The 20203-nt window shown below is 39.5% G+C and overlaps 1 protein-coding gene across 2 annotated transcripts in view; it reads left to right on the top strand.

The window, feature by feature from the left end:
- The window catches only part of LOC136866195 (trypsin-1), a 150452-nt gene that overhangs the window by 21902 nt on the left and 108347 nt on the right, over nucleotides 1-20203 (top strand). Inside the window, exons 2-4 of one of the 2 annotated variants that reach the window (XM_067142942.2) lie at nucleotides 11692-11929; nucleotides 15899-15972; nucleotides 17565-17668. In XM_067142942.2, coding sequence (XP_066999043.2) covers nucleotides 15916-15972; nucleotides 17565-17668 — 161 coding nt within the window. In that variant the 5' untranslated portion in view covers nucleotides 11692-11929; nucleotides 15899-15915. The remainder of the gene's footprint in view (nucleotides 1-11691; nucleotides 11930-15898; nucleotides 15973-17564; nucleotides 17669-20203) is intronic. The other variant, XM_067142940.2, reaches the window with a different exon arrangement.

The following is a 20203-nucleotide window of genomic DNA, read 5'->3' as shown; positions in this document are numbered from 1 at the left end:
CAAACGGAAGTGATAAATAAAGAGTGTAGGACCAATTAAATTGGGAGAGAATAAACAGAATTAACAAGGACGGAATGAGATTTGAGAAATCAAATATTGAGGATGAGCAGTGAGTGAACTACTTTAGTGAACTACTTGGAGGGGGATGGAATGGTATAGAGAGGAGGGGGAGGAAGCTATGTGGAGAGAGAGAGAGCGGAATATCGATATTTGAACTGGACAAAGTAATTTCAAAAGAAGAAGTCATGGAAATGATAGGTGAAATTAGGAGTAGGTCTGCGGGAGGATGCAATGGTATTTACAATAGGTTTTGGAAAGGATTCAGCGAAATTGGGCTGATGATAGAGGGCATAGTGAAGTTATTTAACAGGACTTTTGATGGGGGTAAGTACCCAAAAGAATGGGAAACAGGAATTGTATGTCCAATATACAAGAAGAAAGATAGTAAAAACATAACGAATAATTACTTTTAAGTAAAATTTATACAGAAGTTCCAGCAAACAGATTAAGAGACTGGGCTGAAGAGAAAGCGGCTTGTTCAGTTTTCCAAGGAGGGTTTAGAAAAGGAAAAAGAACGGCAGGCAATATAATGATAGTGAAGATGATTTTAGATAAATACATGAGTATGGGAAGAGGCAAAGTGTATGTGGCGGCAATTGATTTTGAAAAAACGTTTGATACGGTAAACAAAGGTGCGATAGTAGAAAAATTGGGTAGGTTGGGGATTTCTTGGAAGATGATACATGTAGTGGAGGTGATATATCAGGAGGTCTGGTGCTGTGTTAAGTTGGAGGAAGACAGGTTAAGTAGGCCAATAGAGTGTAAGGTGGGTTTAAAACAAGGTTGTAAATTATCCCCGATATTGTTTATTTTATTCACTAACGACAATTTGGATGGTCACGGAGGGAATAACTGGGCGGCTCCGTTTCTTAATGGTATGGAGATACTGGGACTGATTCTTGCGGACGACGTTGTTTTGATGACTTTAACTGCTGTTGGGATACAGAAAAGGTTAAATGCAGTGTCAGAATATGCAAAGGAATGGGCCCTGAACATTAACGGGAATAAATCTAAAGTGTTAGTAATGCAGAAACATAAAGGGAGAAAAAAGAAATGATTTGGATCGTCCAGCGAGAGGGGATAGGACAAGTGAAGATCTTTGAATAGGTAGGAGTGATTTTAAACAGAAGAGGGACATGGGAGGATCAAATTAAACGATTAAGAAGAAAGGGGATGGCAGCCTTAGCCGTTGTCAAAATTTTAGTTGCTAAATTTCCGGGAACAAGCTATAAAACCTTGAGATAAATTTGAAGATCAGTAGTATTTGGCAGGGTAATGTATGGGGCAGAAGTATGCGGGCTGGAGGAAAGGTTAACATAAGACAAATTATGAGTAAATTTGGGAAGGCAATGATGGGGCTCCCTCAGTACGCAGCGAATGCTGGGGTGAAATGAATGTGGGGGAAGCGTGTGAAAAGAGTATTCAAATACTGGATGGGTTTGAAAAGACGGGGAGGAGGGAGGGTGTTGCCGGTTGCGTACCAACAACAAAAGAAAACCATGTTCAAGGGGTGCTGGCTAGAAAACTCAAACTATACTTGGAGAGGGAAGAAATGGGGTACATGTGGGAAGAGGTTTGGAAGAAGAAGGAAGTTAGGGGACAGAGGATGCTTTTAAAGAGGATCAGAGATATTCAAAGACAGAAACTGATAGAAGAGTGCAGGAACAGAGCATCGCTTAATGTTTTTAGTAAAGTAATGGAAGTGACAGTGTTAAATATTAGGAATGTAGATAGGTTGAACAGAGGAGGATTACTATAGTGGCTGATGGAGTTATACAAGAATAAGGGATGGACAAAGGGTAAGGAAAAGTCACTGTGCATATTATGTGGGGCAGCAGTCAATGATATACATTTAATAGAAAATTTTAAAGATACGGAAAAGGTAAGAAATACGCTTTTGAGTGCCAATAAACGGGAATAATTAGAAAAAGGGGATGAGTAGAAATTCGTAGGGTGGATTATCAAAGAATGGGAGAACGGAGGGTGGGTAATTAAACAGGTATTTATGTGTGGTAAGGAGAGTACTGAAATAAAGTTAAAAGAGGAAGGCGGTAAGGTTTTATTGGATAGTCATGAATATCTAAGACGTGGAAGTGGATGTGAACTTTTTTTGCTAATTGCTTTGCGTCACACCGACACAGATAGGTCTTATGGCGACGAGGGGACAGGAAAGGGCTAGGAGTGGGAAGTAAGCGGCCGCGGCCTTAATTAAGATACAGCCCCAGCATTTGCCTGGCGTGAAAATGGGAAACCACGGAAAAACATATTCAGGGCTGCCGACAGTGGGGTTCGAACCTACTATCTCCCGAATACTGGATACTGGCCGCACTTAAGCGACTGCAGCTATCGAGTTCGGTGGAAGTGGATGTGAAAGAAAGTTTAAAGAGCTAAGGGTGTAAAATGTAAATGAATTAGAGGAGTGTGTAAGAGTGATAAGTAAAATTTATATGTAAGGATTTGTAGGAAGTAGGTTTGTTAAGGGCGGTTAAGAAAGATAAGTACGATTATAATATGTTTGAAGTGTGAGTGAAGATTGGTGAAGTGGTAAGATATTGTAAATTTGGGAGGTTTAAGTGTTAAAGGTAGGGCATTTTAATATTGAGATTGCAAGACATGGACGTATAATTGAAATATTAGTGGTAAGTAAGTTAGATAATGAAAGACATGACTCAACTGTTGACTGACAAGTGAACTGGAATTTGTCTGGAAGTAGGTCAGTGCATACATAATATTTTGAACTGCTAAGTCAGTAGGTGATGAAGGCGATATGTAATAAGATTAAACGCACATGCGCTGCGGTTGACGAAATGGTAAGTCAGCAGGTCTGGAAAGCAGTGCTCTCCAGAAGACGTAATGTTGTTTCTAAGATGATTCAGTATAGAAGGGCAGGTCTTGGGTAAATGAGTGTGTGTAAGAGTTAAGGTAGGTATATAAGAGAGATGTATGGGTAGTGTTATTGTAAAGAGGGGCCGGGTTATGTCTCAAAACTCACGAGTCCCAAAACTCACGGGCAAAAATTAGTAACAAATAGTCTCAAAACTCACGAACACAAACTGGTCGCTAAAGTAAACATTCTAATGAGTCCCAAAACTCACGAATACAAACTGGTCACTAAAGTAAACATTATAATGAGTCTCAAAATTCACGACTCCGGACAGCAGGTGCTTGCGATGACAGCAGGAGGGACGAGCTGCGCGATGAATCACGCTTCCCTTCAACCCATGATTTTCCACCGACTTTTAGAATGGTATTTCCCATGTACTATTAACAGGAATTATCATCCTACCAAAGATCAAATTCCCCAAGCGTAATACTGATCTTTATTCAATTATTTTGTTTGGTGCCATCGAACAGTGCACAACATGCAATTCATTTCTTCACAAAAGGGTAAAATGAATTTAGTGTACAATGGTTATAGGTTTTACAAGCAACGAGAGAACAAGTCGGGCGAAACAGTATGGTTTTGCTACAAAAGACTGTCGTCCGCGTGTGCCGGTAAAGTGATAACTGCAAGTGACAATAGTGTTTTTAGTGAAACAGTCCACCAGTGTGTACCTGATGAAGCAAGCCTCGATGTGTACAAAGCAGTCAGCCAGGCCAAGAAACGAGTTCGCGAAGAGCATGGAACATCAGTTACACAGGTAAGTTAAACATTTTTTTTCACAAGTTGGTTACGTCGCACCGACACAGATAGGTCTTATGGCGACGATAGAATAGGGAAGGACTAGGAGTGGGAAGGAAGCGGTGGTGGCCTTAATTAGGGTAAAGCTCCAGCATTTGCCTGGTCTGAAAATGGGAAACAACGGAAAACCATCTTCAGGGTTGCCGACAGTGGGGTTCGAACCCAGTTGCTTGCCCCTGAACTCGCGGCCAACTCACTCGTTTTTATTTTTGAAGAGTCCGCAGACGAAATTAAAGACCGTTAAAAATCTCGCGCGTGTCTGCTCGTGCATTGTAGCTAACAGCCTGTTATCTGAGTCGTTTCAATAGAAATTGAGCCGATGACCTAGGTGTTCGGCCCTTTCAAACAACAAGCATTGATAGAAATGGTTTATAAATTATATTTGTTCCGAGTAAGTTAGTACTTAAGACATATTGGTACTATTGGTTATTACTATAAGTTAGGTACAAGAAGGTAAGGATAATATTTTTTGTTACAGGTCTACACAGAAGAATTTGACTCCTTGCAGCAAAGAGGATATGAATTTATTACCAGGGTACCTCAATTTTCCAGTGTAAAATCATCACTCTACAGGCACCGAAATAAAACCCAGGGAGTCCAAAAAGAGCCAAAACATCGAAACGACATTAATTTAGATGAAGGCACTCTACGCATGACCGATGGCAGTACATTTCTTCTTGCAGACAACAGGGATGGAGAAATAATATTAGTATTTTCGAGCGCAAAGGGAAGAGAATGTCTCAAAGCGCATAGGACATTTCTAATGGATGGTACTGAACCCTTGATCATACCATTCCATCGTTGGTCGGCCACAGCTGCTACAGTAGAACAATATAGAGCTCTTAAATCATGGGTCGTTGCGGGAATAAATTCGGTCACGATCTTAACCAAACGATGGGGTTCAGAAGAGAGCCTAACTACTTGAAATGAGGAGCAAATATGTGCTTACAAACTTTTATTAAAATCGAAATGGCACGACAAAATTATTATTTTAATATAAATCCTTGAAATAAAAAAATATAAGTCATTTATTATTGAATGTTTCAAACGCAGTCACATTGCATAGCGTTGATTTATTTCTCACAATATCGAAGAGTTGCTTCGGAGAAATTAATACATTAGTGGACAGCGAAACTGAAAAAGGAAAGACCTGAAAACCGGGCACCTATTACTCCAAACGAGAACTGAGAATTAATCCACACGATCCGTGGAAAATCTGACTTTCAACAAGAAGAACGCCTGATTTCCTCTCAATTAAGGTTATCCACCAGTCGAATACCCTTTACGGATACGGAACACCCGCCGAACGGACCCTTAATCCAACCAAATTGACTATCAGTTGCTTTGGATAGGTTGCGAAATATTATGGGAAAGCATGGTGTTCACTACGAGTTAACAGCATCATTCACAATTGAAATAAATTCCACCATGTATTTGTCATTCATGACACCCTTAAGTGATAAGGTAATCCCGATGCTAAATGTGCATCACCCAAACAGCTGTTCGGAAGGAACCAACAACAACATGATCCGCGAGGATCTTACGTTACGTCGTTCTGAAGGAACAAAACTACGAAATGCAGGAAACACTTATTCATCACGCATTTAGAAGAAATGCCAAACACTCAAGTTAATTAAAAAGTGGTAAATCACTTGAAAAGTATTATTATCAAACCGATTTTCAGGTTGGAAATGGTTATGTTACGCTTAATAAAATTACCAGTCCACATTGAAAAATACAACAGCTTTATGGAATTCTTTCCTTTGGAAAACAATGACTACCATTACAGATCCATCTACTTATTGTTTGTCCCAACACACTACCTATAAAGTGATCACTTAATCGAATTCAACTACGTATAAAATGAAAGTACGACAAAGATTGAAAATAAAATAATACTACTGGCTGGCGAATCGAAACCGCATTCGCAGCTCAAGTCTCACACTAATACATTGAGTGTCAAATAGGCACACTATCAAAACGAAACGGACGTCAGAACGACAAAACAATTAAGTCCGTAAAACAAAATAACATATCGAAGTCATTAAAACTCAACACGCATGGAGAATTACAATAAAATATTTCATCTCCATCAGGTCGATATCCAATATTTGGGCAACCCTCATTCGCCGATAGCGGCCCCGTTATCTTAGGGAACACCTTCCAGCTGTTGGAGCTACGCACTAGTTGGCCTCATTATTACCGATCTAACCCTCTTCATATTTCATATTTTACTGTAGATGCTACCTTGGCCATGTCACTTCGCAAAAACAAAAGAAACATCTAATCTGAGACTTGAGTATGTACAGCTGACATACCAGATTTATCGTCGGGCTCACTTAAAATCTGTACATCCTAACACTAATCTCTATGTACACGATACCTTCCAAATTCTATCGTCGGGCGTGAACTAGGACGTCTCATCATCAGTAACTCCAAGGATAACATGTGATGTCCTAAATCTATGGTCGGGCGTAAAAATGGGTCGTACTACGCATCCCCTAGTATATCAGGCGAACTAACAAATTCAAACCAACTCTGACATTTCAATGGTAAACCTGGTCAGACTAATAACACACACGGAACAACGTCTCTTACTATTAAACGAATGCAAGTCGGAAATGCAGTCTTTATCTCGTTACAGTACGTGAGCTCGAAAAATAAATATACGTGACGAACAATTCTCCAACTCAAACACAATCTCAGCCTGTGCAATGAAGTTTTAGGGAAGAAATGATAATTCCCAACACACGTCTACCATTTAGTGGATGTATTCAAAATAATAATCATCACTACCGCATTGGAAACTCTCAAATCGCCTACCGTCAATTCCAAATATTTATATCAATGACATATCCAGTGAAACGAAATTCAATACAACACCAACCATGTATTCTAAATGCTCTATTATCCTTGAGGTCACATTATCTTAATATTCAATACGGGCTTTACGTAACTAGTCACTTGACTTTTACTACCATGATTTTTAACCTTTACTAGAGTCGTTTTCACTTGGAATCTTACTAGAAATCTACGGTGCCTCACACAGTAGTCGTCTCAAATTTCGGATTGGTAGCGGAAAACACTACAGCCTGCCACAATAGAGCCTGTCTCCCAAATACTTCCTCGGCAAACATAGCCTGTCTCAAACTCATTCTCCTCGCCTTATCCCAGCGGTATCACTTAAAATCCAGGCTCCCTTTCACCTTCAATATTCCTATCCCTCTCATCTCCACGTATATACATTCTTCGCTCTCAATCCATTTTTATATTTCCAAGACTCTTTTCATATTTCAATCCTCTTGTGAAAACAACAACCATTATAAAATACATCTCTTTATTTTACTGTTACTACGACTTTCGGACCTCGAGAATACAAGAACACACCGCGATTTTCCGTATCATCGATATACACGATGTCCCAAAATTTTACTTCCTATGAATAAATATAACTATCGAATTTCACTGGAATTTTCTAAATGCCTGCGAGCCTTGTAAAATATACTGGTTAAATGCACTTTTAACATAGAAAAATTTATTTATCCCGCGGTAGACATTATTATTATTATTATTATTATTATTATTATTATTATTATTATTATTATTATTATTATTAACAAACATTTCTGAATTCAACTGACATTTGAAATTAAGACATTCGCCACGACTATTTTACCATTATAGCTTTCCTAATTTTCCTCACTTTGGACAATATCTCATAGAACATTAACACCAGATTTAAACGTCGCATTTTACAGTTTCTTGACGTGAAATTTACAAACTAAAATTTTCACACGCTGACCAAAATTATAACACTTTTCGCCTGATAATTACAAATATCAACCCGACAATCATCTTGAAAAATTTGTTGGGACAAACAATAAAATCAAACTACAACATAATACAAATATAGACAGACCTGCAAATGGCGTCATCCCCAGTATTCTGGCTACATTGTCTCCAGATGACCTCGTGCCTTTAGCCGTACATTGGTGCAAATAATATCATCTTCTCCAACATATCAATCTTACAAACACTGCCTTCTCACACGATATTAAATTACAACACAAATCACGCACTTTCCTCGTTATAATTTGTACCACAAACCTCTCTCGTTCTGCAGTCAACTGCGACTGTCTGCTTTCTTCCCAGAGTTGTTTCTCTGTCACTCCAACATAACAGGTGTTCAACAGATAACGAAATCAGAACTACTCTGACTAGCTTCCCAACTCTCTTACCACTTTCAAACGCACATGAGGTTATACAATAAAATCTGCTGTGTAATTTAACAGACGCCTATGCTTTCACAGTTTGTCGGCAAAAAGTTCAGAAAAATTTCTATCACCTTCCCTTTCTAACAGAAGATGTGGACCTCAGCCACGACCATGTACTAAGTTATTCATAGATCAATCTCGTACAATTTTCTGCTGACGACGCTACCGCCTCTTCAAAAACCAGATCGACACTCAAAAATATGCAGTAGGGGGTTCCTTTTATAGTCTTATGAGGGACGCTGCACACACTACTAAGCTTGATTGCGTAATCTGCTAATTTCGCGTCCAATAGACCGATTTTCATGACACTTGTTCCAGAATTCCGGACAGACTTGTAATTATTTTAGATGTTAATCTCATAATTTTACCACACTCGCAACAGGTGAAATAAATTATTTCTGCCCGGGCGTTTCGCGGGTTTTCTTCATCCATTGACCTTGGCACGTGGAGCTAGTCCTCGGATCTGACGCTGATTTGTACTTATGCTTAACTGCATTTATGTTTTACCCTGGGGGCTCTGTCTTCACGTAGGGTTTAAGAATAATATAGATTATTTATTTATTTATTTACTGTATTGCCAAAATCTCTCGTCACGCAGAATTCCGTGAATTTAAAGGATTATCGGGCACTCGAAGTCCGCCGAGGTGTCACGGTATTTCACGAGCTTGCCGCGGGTGAGATCTTTCCCACGCGACATCGAGGCTCTAGGAGCGCAACATGGCTGCCCTCAAAAATAAAAGTAGCTTGTTGATTTGAAATAAATATTGAGAAAAATAAAAAATATTTTTCTCATCGTAGAATTATGGGTTCAGTACTTTCAAAAGTTGCAGCAGCCAGTTTTCACAGCTATATACAATACATGCTGATCTTGGAAGCACCAGCGAGGAAACAAACATAACACCTGTCATATTTGCTCTTCTCCCTAATAAGACCACGGGGACATACGCTAGATTATTTAATATCATAAAACATGAGATCTCAGAATGGAACCTAAATGAAATAAACGTCGACTTTGAGGCAGCCGCTATCAAAGCAATAAAAGAAGTATTTCCTTCTATCAAAGTGCAAGGATGCTTCTTCCATTTATGTCAAAGTCTCTGGCAAAAGGTTCAGGAAGTCGGCCTCACTGAAGCCTACAAAACGAATCAGGAAGTCCGACAAACTATTACAATGTATGCGGCATTTGCCTTCCTGCCGCCTGAGGATCTAGACGAGGGGTGGATCTACATTCATAGTAACGCCCCCGAAGACCAAATGTTGACGATATTTTTTGACTATTCTGTCGATCATTGGCTACAAAATCCACTAGTTCCAGTGGAAACGTGGAACTGCTATAACAGAAGACACAGAACAAACAATTCTGTGGAGGGGTGGAATCACCAAATAAAAGAAGTCCGTGGGTTTCTCAACCCCCTGTCGCGTATACTTTGTATGAGGCTACACGATAGGCCCACCTCTTCATGAGAGAGGTGCCAATTACAAGAGGGCACGCAGTTCCGGCTGGCGCTAACAATGGACCTTGACACAATTCCGATTAAATTTTCAAATATCTATCAATGTTCTGGGAAGACCTCACCCTCGAATAAAAGGCTTAATAAAAGGGCTTAAGCAAGAAGCTGAGAAATCAGATAAGAAGATTATCAGAATTGAGTTGAACCTAGAGCGTTAAAAAAGAAGAAAGAAATACTACCAACTTGATAAGAGGATCGAACGAAACACAAAAAAAATATGAGGAGACAAGAGATGTAGGTGCATTTCTGAGAGTCACTTCCTTCATCCTTAAGATGGGTTAGACAGAAAGTAAATCTTTTCTTGTTAAATTAATCATGTAAATATGTAGATAAAAGTAATGGAAATAGTGAAAAAAGACCAACTGAACCAAATTAAGCATACTAAAGCAATTGACAGAAATATATAAATAGTATATATATAAATACATAAAAGTAAAATGCATTGAAAAAGACAAAGCTTTACAGCGGCTTATGGAACTAGGCCTTCATTTGAAAGGCCGAGTGCGGTTATCCGCGCGAGTCCATGGCGTCCGTGGGTTTCTCAACCCCCTGTCGCTTACACTTTGTATGAGGCTACACGACAGGCCCACCTCTTGATGAGAGAGGTGCCAATTACAAGAGGGCACGCAGTTCCGGCTGGCGCTAACAATGGACCTTGTCACACAATTCCGATTAAATTTTCAAATATCTACAGTCGTTATGTGGGTAGGTTGTAGTGATTGAAAAATCGAATACAAATTATTCGCTTATTCGATTATTTAATTTTATTCTATTAATCCATTTGATTAATTTTTCGTTTATTCAATTACAGTATTTCTTCGATTCGATTATTTTTTCGATTATTCATTTGAAATTCCATTCGAATGACTGGGGCAAATAGATAGTGAACGCTTTCGAAATAATGGCACGAAAAGTAATCCTAACGTCATCAACTCATCAATCTCATCACAGGGAAATTAAAATCACCTATCTCCACCCCCTTACAGGAAGTGCACGGGTAGAACGAACGGTCTCTGCTAAGCTTTCCGAGAATAAAGCGAACTCATGCTGCTCACGTATGAATGAGTCGTGCACTCAGATGCCATTACATAAAATGCAAAGATTAATATATTGCATCACGCGCCCACGCGGTTACGCGAAGTGCAATTCTATAGTATTGGCTACTTGGCTCACCAAATTTCTCAAGTCGTAAATTAAAATGCGTCAGAATTTTCTATAAAATATGGCGAAGTTGTTGGTCGCTATCTTTGAAATGATTTCGCTAAATGACTTCAAAGAGACTCCAGATCGATGATGATGGTGATATTTAGTGATTTTGGTCCTTTCCCACGCCAAGAAAAAGTGTAAATGGTCAATACAAATCAGTAAGTGTTAAAAACAATGAATGTTGGTGGTGGTACTGTAAAATGAAATGGTGTATGGCTTTTAGTGCCGGGAGTGTTCGGCTCGCCAGGTGCAGGTCTTTTGATTCTACGCCCGTAGGCGACCTGCGCATCATAATGAGGATGAACTAATGATGAATACAACACATGCACTCAGTCCCCGTGCCAGCGGAATTAACCAATGATGGTTAAAATTCTTGACCCTTCCTGGAATCGAACCCGGGACCTCTGTGACCAAAGGCCAGCACGTTAACCATTTAGCCATGGAGCCGGACTTGGTGGTGGTTATTACTGTTTTAACGGGAAACCTTATACCGTCGGGGTTCGGAAAACAACAAGAGTTGACTAAGGACAGATGAAAGCAAGTAGACTGCGACAAGTGGGTGGAAGCAATGCCCGGATTCAGCAAAGGGCCCCGAGGTCGCCAACCCACGTTCTCTTGCTCAATCAGTCAATCAATCAACCAATCACTACTGATATGCATTTAGAGCAGTCACCCAGGTAGCAGATTGCCTATCAGTTGTTTATCTAGTCTTCTCTTAAATAATTTAAGAGCTCCTGGGGCCCCTTTTTAGTCGCCTTTTACGACAAACAGGGGGTACTGTGGATGTTATTCTGCCTCCCCAACCCACAGGGGTAAAATAATGGGTGGTGAATGAAAGAGACAGAGGTGTATAATTATTATTTTAAAGAAAAGATATTTTGCTGTTGTCTTAAAGCTAATATAATATATTTTTTCCCTTTCACATAAATTTATAATAATGGCGTGTGGTCTGCTGCAGGTCTTTAGAGTTGACGCCGTACAGGCGATCTGCACGTCTGTGAGGATGAGGCCCTACCTAAGGTGAAGTCTAATGCTGAAGACGGCAATAACACCCAGTCTCCGAGCCATAGGAATTAACTAATGAAAGTAAAAATCATCTACCCGACCAGAAACCGAACCGGGGACCCCTGGATCCCTTGGACCAAAGGACAGCATGCTAACTATTCATGAATAAAGCCGGACGACATCGAATTAAAGTAGGTATATTGCCCGCTGTCAGTAAAAAGAAACTGTCAGTTGGTAGTACTGGGGCTTAGATCCATTATGCGGCCAAGGCGGCATTTACTTCAATAAGGAATTTTATTTAGAGATACACATCAAGACGGTTAATTCACTCATTTAGTTTCAACATTTGGAGATTCATTTCGAAAAAAGGCGTGTTTCTATTTTTAGTAAGAGTTCATCTATTCGCTTATTTCAGTCGATTATCTACCCGACATTTATTCATGGCGCATATAACTGAATGATATTTGAAACTCATTCCATTATTTGATTTGATTATTCATTCGATTATTTAAATAATCGGATAGAAGTTATTGGATTATTAAAAGTATTCCATTATCCCATCACTAATAGGGTGGACATTTATCCATTCAAAGAAGAACTGGCCCTGCTTGTGAGTTTTGAGACTGGCCCAGGTAGAGAAACCTGTTCTTACTAATCCTCTTCCTGGAATTCGTGAGTTTTGAGACTCGTGAGTTTTGGGACGACACGGAGGGGCCGGACGTGTCGTTCCGGGGGTTTCCTTTTGTTTCTTCCTCAGCATTAGTTTTAGGGGTGGTATCTCGCATTGGTCTGATTTTCTCTCACAAATTTACGTTAGGAGTTTAGAGTAAGTTAGTTATAGGGGTGGCGCTTACATGAGGCATGGTTTTCCGCTCATGTGAGTGATCACATAGTAGAATTAGTGTTTTGGGGGTGGCATCTCACATGTGGTCTGGATTTCGCCTGTGTGACGTGTAACAAAATTACGTTAGGAGTTTAGAGTAAGTTATTTATAGGGGTGGCGCAGACATGGGGCATGGTTTCCCGCCCACGTTAATGACCACACAGTAGACTTAGTATACATTTATTTGTATTGTTGTTTTAGACCACTAAATTAAGCGGTTGATGGTACAATCCGCTTGCCGATATGATGTATCGTTTAGCAGCAGTTAATCTGTAAATGAAGGTTTTGCAATAATGTAAACATACGTATACTTCGTATGTCGATATATATATATTGAATTCGATTTGTAGTGATGTAGAAAGGGTGTGTTTGCCATTATAATTAATACGTATAGTTTATATCGATAGTGACTCTGAGCAGCAGGGCGTCTGGTATTCCAATAATTACTCTCCACATTGACTTTGAGTGACAGTAGGAATGGGATCCTCCTCCATCTCCTTTGCAATTAGCATTAGTAAGGAAGGGCGACCATTGTAATTAATACATCGCTTATCGATTTGACTGGCTGAAGTCAAGGAAATATGCAAATTTGTTCAAAACTCCCCTCGCCGATTTTGTTTGGTAGTAGGCAAGTGTGTCCGCCATTATAAACAAATTTACCCATCTAAAATGTGACTGGCATTAGGCAGAGTGGCCTTGTGATAATAATGATAGCAGCACAAATCACTTTTGACTAGCAGTAGGGAAGGTGCCGGATATTATGTCATAATAACTACTCCTGAAGTAGAAAAGGGCACCAGCCATTGTAACGAAAACTCCCCAAATCGATAGTTACTGCGCGGTAGGTAATGGGACCTCCCATTTAATGAAAACGTATCTACTCGATTGTGAATGGTAGTAGGCAAGTGAGCCTGCCGTTATCATCACAACTCCGCAACTCGCACTTTACATTGGGAACAATGTATGGAAACCACCCCCTGCTGTTTCTGGATAATGCTAAGAGACATGCAATTTAAAAAATCTTATTCACTGCATGTACAGTAATTTACTGGATATCCGTGTACAATACAGAATACCGTAGCGAATCACGGGAACAACATTTGCTAGTTAAAGACGAATTTAACATCGTTGACAGGTGCTGGTGAGGCAATTTTATGGACAGGTAAGGCAGCCCGCCCAGCATTTTTAATTGTTCCTTTTTGTTTGGTGAATACATCGACGGTCAATATCCTTCTTGTTCTACTTCCGCCACTCAATTTGTCCTTTGCTCATTAGCGAGTGTCTTGGGATGTTTGCATTTGTAAAACACGTCAGCGTCCATATCGTGTAGTTGTTTTATGATTTCGCCGGCGTGTTCCTGGTCTGGTCGATAATAATTCATTGCAACCCTTATCCGTAGTTTCTTCTAGAAGTTCTATTTCGTCTACTTTATTGACTGCCTGCGTATTGTTTTTCCCGGAGTACGCGTGTCAAATAGGCTTTGTTCTAATCATGTTGGGTTCTTTAATGCGCATTAGGAATGCCCCATACGTCTCATAATTTATTATTAATGGCGCTATGAATTAATAGCGTCTGATTTACTCTGTATGACTGTCGATACACTGTTCCAACAGGGAAGGAATTCCGTCATGCTTTGTCACACATTATGCATGGAATTCGGATGCTGCTGAAAGCAATTTACAGACAGAGTAATACAGAGACGGGATTCTATGATTTATAGGTTGATAGGTTCGTCACATTGAATTATCGCAGAGTTCGGACACACGTAAAAATTAAATTTAACAATTATAACATTAATGCTAGAACGACACTTCGGACATGATGCACGTGTGAATTACACACTCGAAACTGTTTTCATTGTCTCGTGAGGCATGTTTAATTTAATTTCGTCCTGTCACTTAGCAAAGTACACACTACCAGGGGGTGGCAAGCCTATCTCCCTCGGCGGACGAAAAACGAAAAATGTCAGGATTGCGACTCGCCCTCGACAAATAAAACACCAACACACCAGCTCGTGTCTCTGGTCAGTTCGTGAAACTGGTATGAATCGGGTCCAGTACCTATGTATATGTCATAGTTGAAGGAATGTTAAAACGCATAGTATTACATCACCGATACGCTTTCTACTGTGACTGAGAAATGGTTTACTTCGAAATGGAATATACAAAGCAATGGATACCAGCTGCAGAAGTAGCATAATAACTGTGATTCGTGAATTCATTTCAATTCGTAATTACTACGGAATTATTCGGGGACTTCGTTCCCAGTGCTCTCTGTCGTTTTTACCGACTATCATAGCTTGAGCCCGCTATACACCTCCGAAGAGGATGGTGTTATAGCACTCTAGAGCAGGTTAAATGCTCTGTCAGTTCGTCACGCATCCCTCAGCTTCTTTTCGGTTCATTATTTCATCGAACAATTGCCGTTAATTTGCTTCGAAATTGGTTTCAGTGTGTGACATCATCCAGACGTCTGATTTACTCTGTATGACTGTCGATACACTGTTCCAACAGGGAAGGAATTCCGTCATGCTTTGTCACACATTATGCATGGAATTCGGATGCTGCTGAAAGCAATTTACAGACAGAGTAATACAGAGACGGGATTCTATGATTTATAGGTTGATAGGTTCGTCTATTATGATGACGATGCCCACACGCTCTGTGCCGTACTTGTGAACACTTTTCTCAGTGGGAATGAAAGCCTACTAGGTCTACTGCCAGGGACTCGATGGGCTATACTGGAGACCAGTTGTAGAGTGCAACCGGACGAAGCAGGGCCCTGATTTGAATCGTAGAGGAACTTCAGAAAACCATCGTATAAGTGCGGAATAGGCTAGACCACTGCATCCTCAAGTACCATGTAGATAGCAAGCACCGAAGTGACCAAGCACGTTGTCACTTGGTACTCAACAGTCATATAGAAACAGATGTAGATATGAGATAAATTAAACCCAGATCTACATTCCCCCATATAAGTTTTGTATTCGTTATTGTTTTGTGTGTCCTTAAATGCTTATTTTGGCGTTGGCAATTTTTATTTCATCCCCTTCCTTCATAGGGAATTAGTCAAGTATTTAACTCAAAACTCATTTACAGCATAAGTCCTAACACATGTGTTATCAGTCTTGTTACCACCAGTCTGTGTTCAGTATTTTGATAATTAAATTTTCTTTGCATAAAGCTAACTGATGTTTCAAGTGTCATAATTTATATATTTTAATATTTCAATGTTAACATATAGGCCTATAACCAGATATTTTTCTAACATTTTACAGTTATACCCACCGATGGCATGGATAATCGCATTCTTCGAGGAGAGAATGCTTCGATCACTGAATTCCCGAGCATGGTATGACAAAAAGAAAATACTATTTCCTCTATAACGAAAGCCTTTTGTGAAGGATTTATCCACTAACTCATTCGCTGAGAAAATCGCTTCTTAATTTAATATGCAAAATCCGTAACAAAGAAATTCGTTCCATTATGCACATTTATAAGTGTAAGTATAATAGGAATCTATTTCTCGTTTAGAGTGATGAGATAAACAACAGCTCTTTATTAAACCAAAAGAAAGGGTAATTATTTGGAGGTCTAGCGTGGAGAGTGGAATTATTTGCACATACTGATAGCTCATAATTAATTATGGAAAGTAATTTGTAGAGGAAGAAATTAAGTACGTGAATACGAACTTTTTAAATGCAGGCTTAAATTTAAACTTGAAGATTAGATCCTCAGACAGTTGTTGTCCTATCGAAGGCACAAATAGGCCTATATATTTGTCTTCTTTGCAATACCAAGGATATGTTCATTTAACCAAGAACGAGAAACTGGAAAGAACTATAGTAGAGGGCGGCTAAATTATTACGGAAATGTAGGAGCAGATTCAGGCTGGATTAGTATTATAAGCTACACTTTCTTATGGAATCGGATGTAAGAAAATATATTGTTATAGGTAGATTAATACAAATATATCACATTACAGGAGTTTAGCATAATTTCGCTATGCAAGGTACTGTATATTCGTATTAGAGTCTAATGTGATCTGATCACGTGTGTTATTCGTTCGTTTTAGAAATGTTATAGTTGCGACCTCAGTAAAATGATAAATGCAACAATAATAAAAATAACTACCAGTTCTTACGCCACCACAACAACAAATTGCCTGTTTCATCAAACATTTTCTGTTAATTTCAGTAAAGGTAAATAATATTCATAATAATATTAATGGTATGGCCTTAGCTACCGTGTGCAGACATTTTAATTTGATGCCATCTGGACTACACGTGTGTCAATTTCAAACAGATGGCATATTAAAACCGTTTTTATCCTTGGCATTTATAGCTGAGTTTTAATTAATATTGTCGAGTTCACACCTAATGTGTCACCAGAGATCTTCTAGACGCCGACATCATGTGACATGGACTATCGAATGAACGTTAATCCCGTTGTATAACAATTAATCTACCTCTGTGGGTATTGAACCCCTATTCCTGGGAACCGGCTGCCGACACACTACAACTGATTCACAAAGAGGACCTTTAGTGTAGGTGGACTGAATTACGGCAAAACTTGAAATGTATCAAGAAATAAAATGGGCAAAAAGGCTTATTGCTTTCTTTACAGAGACAGTTAAATAAATCTTGTATGTTGATAATGATGATAATAATAAAATAAATTTATTCTCAATTTATATTTCCTTCAAAAAATGACATAATTAAAAAATTAGAGAATCACCTCGTTGCATCGCTGTCGGTCAGGAACACAAGACCCGCCGTTCTATAAGCCGAAGAAATCAGTAGGCCTATGAAACACAAAATATTTGTATTAGAACTATTTTAATTATCGTCATCATCATCATCATCATCATCACCATAATCACCAGCATAATCGTTACCATCACCATGATCATGAAACTGAGTACAAGGGTATCTTTCTTTTCAGGTTTTCCTCAAGATTGGTCTTCGTAGAAAGGGTGTTTACAGCCTGTGTGGAGGTACAATTATAAGTGAGAGATGGATTCTCACAGCAGCTCATTGTGTACATAAGTAAGTTGTTTGAAGTTTCAGCTTAAAGATCTAAGGTACATTAATGGAACATATATCTAAATATTTTAATACAAAGAAGTCCAACATACTAAAAAAAGTTTGGGTTTATTTTGACTTCTTAACTTTCGCCAACAGAACCATATCCTCTCTCTTTACGGTAATAATAATAATAATTGAACGGGGTTTTGTCATGATCATGGTCACCTGTTTGGATGCAAAATACGTTCCCGTGATAGGACGGCAAGACCTAGGGTTTGCACTCTACTATGTCGTCTGGCGTGGGCTAGAACAAATTTGTTACTTTCATTGATCTCTCTCAGTCTCATCCTTGGCTTTGACAATATGAGAGAGACTGAGGTATGAGTGACACAGGTAATGCTATTTCTTAGGCAGCCAGTCCATGCTATGAATGGTGCGAAAATGTTGCTGATAAGATCGGCTGGTGCAGGCATTTCAGTGGGCTTGGCGGACTGATATGTAATAGCAACTTCTGGCTCAGTGAGGAAAGCAAGGGGAAACTACATCACTCCTCATTTCCCCAGTACACCTCTTCAGTGACGCCTGGACCACCTATGACGGCTGATGGCGAAGCTGTTGAGGTCCAAACCAGCCTCTGAGGTGAGCACTCAACATACAAGGCACGTTATGGAAATAAAGTAACTAGTCAGTACGGGTTCGAAATTTTACTGTAGACTTTATTTCGTATTTCTAAACAAATTTACACAACTTGAAGACTTTGAGCTAGAAACCATTTTCACCCTACGGGACAGTAGGCTACTCGGCTAGAGTTCAAGCAGCGTTGAATTAGCCTCTCACCTTAAGTTTGAGACACACTCGATTAGCATTCCGAAGCTCGCCATTGGTGACTTTTGAATTCTGGCACACCTCTCTATTATCTCGAATTGCGCTTTCGATCATTTTGAAGCCATGTGTGATAATTATTTTTTACATGTATTTATTTTTATGAAAGGCACGCGACAGAGAACAAGTCTCCAATTTCAGTACATACGTCTTCATTATAGACTGTTATGTCTTCCGTCTGTAAACTTCTTCAAAAACTTTAGTTCTGTGGCTTTGTTTAGTTCTATACTTCTCATCATTAAATCGTTAGAAACTGAGTCTAACCATCGTCGTCTAGGTTTCCCTCTACTTCCCTTACCCTACATTACAGAGACCATCATCACCCAAGGTAACCTATCATCCTCCGTTCGCCCCACATGACCCCACTACCTAAGCCGGTTTATGCGAACAGCTTCGTACATAGAGTTCATTCCTAACTTATCCCCTATCACCTCATTTCGAGTACGCTACTGCCATTTTTCCCACTTACAATCATTATCCCTGCGTTCATATCTGTTACATCTAACTTATGAATAAGGTATCCTAAGTCCACTCATATTTCACTCCCGTAAAGCGAAGTTGGTCCTAAATCAAACCGATGTAAAAGATAGTTTCGTCCGGGAGCTGACTTCCTTCTTCCAAAATACTGTTGATCGCAACTGCTAGCTCACTGCATTACTTTTGCTGCACCTTGATTCCATTTCGCTTACTACACCACCATCCTGGGAGAACAAACATTTCAATATTTGAAATTATATACCTGTTCCAGCTTTGTATCCCAGTCTGATATTCCATTTTGTCGGATTTCTTACGGACAGGGATAAATTTAGTCTTGTAAAGGCTAATTTTCTACCATACTCATTGCACCTATTTTCAAGTTCCAACATATTACACTGCAGTTTTCGGCACAATCATCCATTACGATAAAGTCGCCAGCATAGGCAAAACTGCTTACTACATGTCCACCTATCTAAATCCCTCTCTGCCACTTAGTATATCTCAGTAGATGATCCATTTAAACTATGAACAGCAAAGGTGAAAGAGTACAGCCCTCTCTAACCCCTGTAAGTATTTTGAACCAAGGACTCATTCTACCATAAATTCTCATTTCAGCCAAATTGTCAACATAATATGTTATATGCCTTTGCATACTAAAATTATAACGTGTGTTTCAGCCGCCCCTTCCAATGCAGTTTTATGCAACCCGCAATATTAATTCCGTCCTGAAAACATCTGCCCTGTCGGTGCGCTCAGACAACACAACCAGATATCTTGGTAGGCTATTTACCCCCTCACCACGATAGGACGCCTCAATATTATACTCGTATTAAACAATGAAAATCATGCGTGTCCCATCTAGATCATATGCATCTGACACACCGGCGAAAGACTAAATTGGTTCTGTGACAGCAGTAAACATAATACATGCTATGAGTATAAGCTGCACAATGTGCCGTACGGAACCGTAGTGCAGTTGGTAAAAGTGCAGCGGAGAGAGCTTACGTGTGATGTGGGAGGTTCGAGTCCGGGGCGAGACACCTTTGAAATATTTGTTTAATACACACTGCACATAATATAAGTTCAATACCCGCTTCCATTCAAATTTTGTGTGAATGAATGTGTTTATGGTCTTAAGAAGAGCCGATTAGTTAGCAGGCCGGACACATACGGACCGGGAGTAATAGGAACACAGCT

The sequence above is a fragment of the Anabrus simplex genome, chromosome 3, assembly GCF_040414725.1.
Source record: "Anabrus simplex isolate iqAnaSimp1 chromosome 3, ASM4041472v1, whole genome shotgun sequence".
NCBI classification, from domain to species: Eukaryota; Metazoa; Arthropoda; class Insecta; order Orthoptera; family Tettigoniidae; genus Anabrus; species Anabrus simplex.
This window is presented reverse-complemented; position numbering and strand designations above follow the sequence as displayed.